The sequence below is a fragment of the Galeopterus variegatus genome, unplaced genomic scaffold (assembly GCF_000696425.1).
Source record: "Galeopterus variegatus unplaced genomic scaffold, G_variegatus-3.0.2 Scaffold1844, whole genome shotgun sequence".
Taxonomy (NCBI): domain Eukaryota; kingdom Metazoa; phylum Chordata; class Mammalia; order Dermoptera; family Cynocephalidae; genus Galeopterus; species Galeopterus variegatus.
In genome coordinates this window covers 158,776-168,011 of record NW_007727955.1, presented here as the reverse complement: position 1 = coordinate 168,011, position 9,236 = coordinate 158,776, and the positions used below count along the sequence as shown (strand labels likewise).

The window sequence follows — 9,236 nt, the reverse complement described above, 5'->3', positions numbered from 1 at the left end:
CACAAGGAGCTTTACCTAAAAGTGGGCTTGGCGTGTTGGAGAAATAAAAGAAAAGCCAGCACGCCTGGAAAAGCAGCAGCAGGGATGAGGTGAGGAACTAAAAATGAACAAGGAGCCAAGATTCTAAGGCTGTTGACCTTAGAATTAAAATTTAAAGTGTGATGACAAGCCATTACTGGGTTTAGAACAGGACTATTTCTTAAGATGAGGAAATGCTTACCTCACAAAAGTACCAAAGATCAACTTGTGAAAACAAAATTCCTCAGACGGGCGAGAGTAAAGGATACTTGATTGTTCTTGTTAGCAACCTGTGGCTACTTTTCTAAAGTTAATTCTTGAAGACTTTCAAGCTTTGCTGTAAGACTGAATTTCACCATTCTCCATGTCTTTCAATAGGATGGCGATAGTGTGATGGTCCTCCCAACCATCCCTGAAGAGGAAGCCAAAAAAATTTTCCCTAAAGGAGTCTTCACCAAAGAGCTCCCATCTGGCAAGAAATATCTCCGCTACACTCCCCAGCCTTAAGTCTCTCCAGGAAGTTGGTGCTGGGAGGGCTCACTTAGCACAGTGAGCCAGAGGACACCAGCTGCCAATCATATTTTCCTGCTGCAATTCCAGTCCATAACATCCTGGTGTGATCACAGCCAACGTCATTAGATTGCTATACTACTGGCTTATTAAATGCAAATGGCACTAAAAATTTCTGGGGATTTGTTACTCTGTGCCTTAACCAGCATTCTATTCTATTCATATATCTCAGCACTCTGCTGGCTCTCTCAAATATATTCTATATTTGAGATTCTAATCTTGGATTTCTACAGCGTTTGTGATCAACGAGGATTATTGGTTGATGGTTGAGAAAGCTTGCTTTGCTCCATCATAGAAGATTATCTTTTTTTTTTTTTTTTAAGCTGTCCTAATCATATCTTCTTCTGTAACCCAATTTGGAGAGCAACAGAACTTGAAGGTTCAATCTCCTCTGTAAATATCTAAGTATATATCCCAGGAACTTAGAGTAACCCAAATGTTCTTTAATATTCAAGGTTTTGATCACAGCTGGGGGAAAAATCTTTTTAATTCTGTACTTTTCTAGTAGATAACTAAAGTGGGGGGAAGGATCTCTAAATATTTTGCTATAAAAAAAATTTGCAATAAATTTCTATCAAAAGGTGGAGGCTGCAGAAAAGGCTCTCCTTGCCTGCCAGGAAGTGTACCAGGAGGTGTGAGCAATACAAGTGCCATGTGCCTTTCACACAGAGTATTTCCATATGTCAGCCTGCTCTCTGATGATGTAGATGTGAAAGGGCACGCCATTGGGGAGAGGAGAGGCTAACTGAAAATGTTTTATTATGGAATTGTTCTTGCAGTGGGTTGCTCTTTTCTGTATTTTGCTTTTGGGGGATCAGCAAATAAAATCCTTCGTTAAAACTGGATCAGAGAATTCTGTTGTCACATTTTGAAGTACTAGTTTAGACTCACATCCTGAAGGGCAGAGGTTTCTTTCTTGCTAGGATTGGCCTGAGTACTTTTCTCCAAAAAACAAGACATAAAATTCCATACAATGAAAAGGGAGGAGCAGCTAAAGAATGTGTGATTTCACCAGATATCTCTGCCCACTTTGCTCCTTTATGTTACTTGCTTGGATCCTAGAGTCCCGTGATTTTGTGATTGCTGGTATAAAGAGAGCTCCAGACCTAATACCGGAATCGGACTGCTGGGCTTAAGAATATGTACCTTGAGCATAATGGTATATTCATGCTTTTTGCTACTCTGGACTCATCGTCTCTGAGACTTTTATTATAGTGTGTTAATAAGTCTTAGGTTTAGAAAGAGGTTTCCCACTCATGGTGTCTTAGTTTGCTTAGGCTGCTATAACAAAAATACCATAGACTGGATGGCTTAAACAACAAACATTTATTTTTCACAGTTTTAGACACTAGAAGTCCCAACATCAAGGCACTGGTAGATCACATGTCTGTGGAGGGCCCGTTTCTTGGCTTGTAGACAGCTGCCTTCTTGCTATATCCTCACATGGCCGAGAGGCCAGAGGCCTTGCCTGCTGCACCTACTCTTTCCCAACTCAATATATTCTGCCCTTAAAGAACTAATACTATCTGCCTCAAGAAACTCTTACAGCATATCTTCCGACTCTTCCCCGGCGCCTCGGTTTCCTGTTATTTCCCTAGCTATCAGATTCCTCACTGCTCTCTTATCTCCCTTTGATATTGCCCTTTGGTCCTTGTCTCATGGAGAGTCCGGTTTCAGCTTTCTTTTTTGTTGACAGTTCAAAGTCTGAATCTCCAACCTTCATTACTTGAACTTGAGTCTTATGTTTACTCACCAATGAAACATTTGCCATTGAATCTGCAAATTCAGAATCAAATTGATCAACTTTTCCCCCAACCTTAATAAACCTATTTTCCTTCTCACCACTCACTCAAGCACCCAAACCTTGGAGTTTTGTTGGCTGTATCAATTCTACCCACATAGATGATATCTATAAAAATGCTGAAAGAGCTTAAGGAAAAGGGGTCATTTATCCTCAAAATTGAATTCTGGCTCTGTAAATAAGCAACTATGAAGTCATGAGACTTTGTGCAAGTATTCTTTTCCAAATATAAAATGTTACATAATGAATATGGATTTCCAGGGTAGAAGTGATCTTAAGTACATTTGTAAATACACTACTGGGCAGGGAGAGTAGAGTTTCCTTACCGAGAATTGTTGCCCTCAATTTTTATAGAACAAAATACATTCCATTATGCATCCAAAGATTTATTCATTAAAAGTGAGCTAATATATGACCATTGTGGCTGTGGGAGAAACAAGGAATTTGAGAGGCAGTCCATATGACCACTCAGAATCAGGAAACGCTTTGGCTAGAACAGATAGTCCTCTAAGATGAGCAAGGTGGTAAACTTATGACTCCTGTGTGGTCTTGTCAGAAGTTTGATCTCACCTCCAACCTCCATCCGATGGATGGAGATTTGCACTGAAGAGAAGCACTGTGAAGGAGCCAGAATGCCTGTGTTGAAATGGCCAAGTCAAAATGCCAATTACTGGGTACAGTGTGCTGTCATAGTGATTTCTCAAACATCCATTGGACCCTACCTCTTGGAAGCTATGCAAATTGCAGAAATACAACTTGCATTCTAACTTAAAGGACATATTAACTGTCATTACCACCCTCCTCTTAACAGTGACTGGTTCAGAGATAGGTGTGCTGATAAGACACAAGTAGAGGGTTGGAGTTTTTTTAGAATTCTCTGGAGAACAATTGAAAGACTCTTTTTTTTTTTTTGGTCTCCCACTGGATATGAACCAGGAAACATGAAGTGTTAATTGCCACTGGCAGCCATTTTACAACCTAGAAAGAGGAAACAGCCATAGAACGGGACTGAAAAGGTGAACAGCAGAGTGGAGAGGAAAGAACATGACCCTTGATCATCATCACTGAGTCTACCAACAGCAAACCTGCCCTACTTCTTGACTTGTATTACATATAATAGTAAATTGCCTTAGTGTTTAAGCCTTTTTGAGTTGGGTTTTCTGGTACCTGCAGCCCAAAGCATCCTAATTGATATGCATGGAATAAAGTATTGTCTTCTAGTTGTTTCAGATATATGGTATTGTGGCTCCTAAGCAAACTTGTAGAGCAGACATCTGTTTTCTACTACTTCAATGTGCACTAAATCACCTGAGGAGTGCACAAAAGTGCAGAGCGCAGGGTCTTACCCCCAGAGGTTGATTCCATAGATGGCCATAACTCCTTCATTTTTAACAATCCAGGTACGATGACAGCATATGATAGACACTGCTGCTGTACACCCAATATCCATTTCTCTCTTATGCCTTACTAAGAACACCCAGATTGTGTTAAGGGTTGCAAGATGAGGTGCTTGTTCATCTCAAGATGAGTTTTGAAATAGGTGTGGCCATGTGACAGTTCCGGCCTAGAGTAGGGACCCCTCCTGACTGAAGAGGCAAAGCCTCATAAGGAGAAAGCTCTTTGCCCTACTTCTGAAAAGCAGATGGGATGCCTGGTGTTACGGGTGTCATTTTGCCACCATGAGGAAAAAAATCACAGGCCAAGGATGAAGAAGTAGGAGGCTACAAGGAGCCTGGATCCATAACATCCTCAAGCAGCTGCACCAATCCTGTGTCCTATTTCCATACATCTGGTCACATCAGAAAAATGAACCCCTATGTGAGTATGCCACTGTGCTCAGGTTTCTGTGATGTGCAATAGCCACACCTGATATTTGCTGACACACAGGTGCTCCAAAGACCACTCTGCAAAATGCTGTCCCATTATGTTAGGTATCCAGAAGGTTCTTAAGTAAATAATTTGAGCTTGACTTTTTTTCTTATATTTCCTTCTATTCTTACCTCTGTTATGGTTTTCTCTAAAGAATCATGTATTCTTTCAAAGTCTTGAGATGAAAATGAATAATGGATTCTCAGTAATAGTTAACCATAAAATTCAACTTTATTTGACTTTTAAAAATAAAATGAAAAGTGACATCAAACAGTAGTACTATGTAGTGTAACAATGTTAATTTCTCCTAACTTTGCTTTCAGTAACTTAAGATTGTGGAACGTAGTTCCATTTTTCAATATTTACTAAATTGGGGTAGGGAGAATAACTATACTCTGGAAAATATTAGGGAGACCCTAATTATAGCAGTTTCACAAACAAAAATTACAGGGCCTATGCTTTAGACAGTAGTATATTAATTGTATAACACTTAATAACACTCTCCATTATAACTTGCTCTCAGCTGGAAGCCGGGCTGCATTTGGTAGGCCATAAATTTTAGCGTATCTTATATTATCCTGAATAATTTTTGAACATTTCAAGTATAAAGCAGCTACTTAAAATTAGAGTTTTTACAGAAAGCATTCCATCAATTGCTTGTAAAATAAATGCAGCAGTAAACTGTTTCAGCAGCTTCTAAGTGAACTCCTTGCCAGATACTCCTTCAGTATGTGAGTCAGGGCATTAGCTCAGCCTTTAACCTGACTCAGCACATCACATTAGCATCATTAATAGCCTTTCCTAAAATGGTGTCCAGTTTCCAACTATAGAAGAAAGTCAAAAATAAAATATTAGACTACAAACATTTCAGGAAAAACTTCTTACCTGTTAAATGAAAACAGAAAATGTACTGAAAAGTTTCCATTTTATTACCTGGAAAATTCCCCTAAACGATCTTACATATTAAAAGTTTTAAATGATACATTATAATTAATTACATGTGCATCTCTACACTGTCATCTTGTAAAACAATACTATATTAATTCAATTAGAGTAGTCTGTCAAAGGTGTGCTTATGGAAAAGAAAAATGTTATGAAAGTTGAATCCCAATTAACTTTATGACTAATTGCAGAGTAACTGGAAACATTTTTTGTAAATCAGAATGAGAATTTTGTTTAAATAATGGGGCCTGGAAAAGATAGTAACAAGTGAGGAGCTCAATTATTTGACTCTCAATTAGGTTTCCCATTTGTGAAATAGGGTCTCTTTAAGAGAGAAGAGAGGATGACCCTAGGAGGGCTACCTAAAAATGTGCTTTGCTTAAAGGAACTATTCACCATAAGGTTGGTCAGTGCAACTTTCCTTTCCCCAACAAATGCACTGCAGACCACCTCGATTATCATAAATCACAGCAGCAGGACCTAACTTTCTGTTAGAAGGGCCTTAGGGTAGCTACCTGGTTGGGGATGTGATGAGAATACTTAGAATCTACTGTTTTGGCAATTTTTAAGTATGTAATACATGATTATTAACTCTAGTCACCATGTTGTACAAGAGATCAGCTGAACTTATTCCTAACCGAAATTTGGTGTTCTTTGACCAACATCTTCCCAATCCTCCCCACCCTCTACTGTGGGTGTGTCTTATTTTTGTTTGAAAGATTTGTTATTGCCAGGTTGCTCAGAGAAATAAGCATGTACATATTTTTTACCCTAGGCAGGGGCATATGTGTGTGTGTCCACCACTTTCTCTAGGGTAAGGCTATAATTTAGCTATTCCACAACGTATACATATATACATTGTAAAGCTGCACTTACACATCATATCATTTTTCCTTAAGGGGCATGTTTATTTGGGATGATATGGCATCTGGCCGTCAGAGATTGGGAGGAGGAAGGGTGCTGAAGGTTCCTGAAGCTGTCCTTCCCACGATTACTGCTACCTGGTGCTACCTGGTCCACTTCTGCATTTACCTAGCACACTATTGCCCTGTCAGAGCCAACTGCTCCTCCACCCCACCCACCAGTGGGCTCTGGCCCAAAAGAGTTCAGTGAGGAATCCTAACAGAGACCCCTCAAGTCACAAGCCTTGCAGACTGCCCCCCCCCACACCACCACCAGACTTGCCTCTGCTCTGAACTGGCCCCATGTGACAGGTCTCTTTCCCTCCCCAACTCTAGGCATAACTTCCAGCACTTCTCAAACTTTTCTAAATTAGCTCGATTGCTGAGGAAAGTAGGAAAAGATGTGGTTGCAAAAATCTACGTGACTCTCCATAACGAAATGTTTTGAAGTCTTTTGTCTTATCTTAAAAATTCATGCAAATTTGTCATCCTACTCTATAATGTTTATTTTAATATAAAACATTTTAAATAACCTAGCAGTTAAACGAGTTAACTTTTCACTTTAAAAGATCTCTTTTTTTTTTTTTTGTCTTTTTTTCGTGACCGGTAAGGGGATCGCAACCCTTGGTGTGGTATCTCCCACACCGCGCTCAGCCAGTGAGCGCACCAGCCATTCCTATATAGGATCTGAACCCGCGGCGGGAGCATCCCTGTGCTCCCAGTGCCGCACTCTCCCGAGTGCACCACGGGCTCGGCCCTTTAAAAGATCTTCAAATGAAATTTATACTCTAAGAGGATGCCAATGACCACTCAGGGCCACACACACACACACACACACACACGCATAGCACCCAGACATCCACAGAGAATGAACACTCCAAAGGGAGAAGCATAGATACTTAGACACTAATGTCTAAATGCACACATGAAGCATGTCCCTCTCCATCCCTAATCCCATAGATTCCTATTCTTTGCACTAAATATCACGGGAAGGGAGTGAGATAGGGAAAAGTTGGGTGGGGCAAAATTACATCTTTCAAAAGTATTCTATAATATTAATTTTTAAGTAATTCAGATGAACTGTATCTCAATTTGTCCAAATTAATGAGATACAGCTAGGAGTCTCTTTTCTCACCATCTACGTTTTGCTACTTGACCTTACAATTTGTTTCAGTTATGTAGCTTAATATTCACAATAGGAAAAGTCTAATCAAAGTGCCAACTTTGTTACCTCATCTTTTCTCTTCCAGTTATATTCTCTGTTGGTCATTCGAAGACTGGTTTTGTCTGAGGTTAACCAAATACATGCATTGAACAGAAAAACTAAATTAGGAGTTTAAGAGTAAAGGCAGCAGGAGAATATTTTGAAATACCAATTTGCATTTTCCCTACAAGTCTCCCTTTCTTCCCCCAGAGGTTTGTAAAAGGCTCCCAAAAGTCCAACACAAGGGCTGACAAACTCAAATGAAAATAGGCAGATCACACAAAGTGGGCTGGGTAAAGACAAGAGGGAGTGGTGTGGACTGTGGCAAACTGGAAAGCATCTACTCCCTCTATTGAAGCCAGCTGATAATCAGCTCTATCTTATTGTTGCCACACGTAGGAATAACGGCTGAGTGGTGGCAGACCTTCTCATTTTTCATGAAAATTTCAAAATCTGTATTTTTTAAATGTGAAACTACTGTGTATTTCTACTTGGCAATTAATTTAAAATTTTTTAAAGAAAACATGTGGGGGCCAAACCCAGTGTACCAGCTGGATTCAGTCCATGGGCCTACCATTTGTGACTTTTGTCTCAAACCCAGAGGCCTACAGGCCCAAAACAGTAGGGACCTGTGCCCTGCTTTCTGGCAGTGCTTAAGAACTCTGACTCAATAGCCCTCACGGTGCCCCATGGGGGCTGATACTAGGCCCTGAGTTCTATCTAGCCTTGCCATAGACTCCTGTGCCCCAGAAGTGGTTTGGAAGAAGCAGAGACGTAGACTTAAAAAGACTGTGTGGGCTGGGGTAATGGTTATCTCAGTGCTAGCCAGCTTAGACAGGTGATTCAGGAGCAGAGGGGGCTCCTGAAATCATGGTGCCCATCATATGACTCCAGAACAGGGGATGGAAGGTGAGCCATAAGAATGTCTGAGGTCCTAATTGCTGCTAAGGGAAAAGCATAATTATTTATTTAATGCCTGTCTCTCCTCCCCATGAGAGCAGAAACTGTGTATGGCTTGCTCACCAACTAGCACTTGGCATGGTGCCCAGCACACAGTGGGATTGCATTTTATAAGAATTATGCAAATGAAAAATAGTGAGATATAATTTATTCATAAAATCTCACTTTAAGCACACAGTTTGGAATCATGTAAATCCTCCCTCCAAATTAACAATTCCTTAAAAATTGCATAATATCTATGCTGGCAGGTCACATGTATTGTAGACACTGGGATGGTACAGATTAGAGTCACAAATCAAGGATGATTCTGTAGTGTTCCATCTGGGGCAGTTGAGAGGATGTTGACACAAGGCTTGGTAAGGCAGGGGTGCTGAGCATGGAATGAAAGATCTTGAGTGCATTTTCTCTAGAGCAATGCCCTCCTATCCAGTCTCCTTTGTGTAATGCTTAGCATCATGATGCACACGATTGGATGCTAATAAGCATTTCATGACTATAATTACTTAGTGACTATCAAAGTGCACCTATAAAAAGTCATTTGACCCGTGGCTGTGACTGTGGTTTGGAATATCCAATGAGCACGAATCAGGTTCCATATTCCCTTCAGTTGTTGGGAGCAAATCAGCTCCCCATAACTGGGCTCACTGTGAGACAGTCTATCCCCTCCCCATTTCTGTACTGCCTCCAACAGTACTATATGTCTCCACCAACCAGGGCAGGAACTGAGTATGACATAGAAGCTACTCTCCCCTGTCATGGGTATGAAGGGAAGGGCATGGGAGAGGAAGGAGCCACCTGGGTTTCAGTGTCTGTAAGCCTATAATATGTTACCTCCCAGAAGCAATGTCACAGCCAGGGCCCAAGAATAGGAACTAATGATAAACCCATACGATGCCCTCTCAAATCATTTTCTTAGAATTAAATAAATTTTACATGTATTGAAGTTTATGGTTTTCCTACCACTAAAAGG

The 9,236-nt window shown here is 40.5% G+C and overlaps 1 protein-coding gene across 1 annotated transcript in view; it reads left to right on the top strand.

Annotated features, from left to right (window-relative positions):
- Positions 1-1,433, top strand: part of PRDX6 (peroxiredoxin 6) — a 12,499-nt gene extending 11,066 nt beyond the window's left edge. Inside the window, 1 exon segment of the mRNA XM_008579262.1 lies at positions 397-1,433. Coding sequence (XP_008577484.1) covers positions 397-525 — 129 coding nt within the window. The 3' untranslated portion in view covers positions 526-1,433.
- The last annotated feature ends 7,803 nt before the right edge of the window (positions 1,434-9,236 follow it).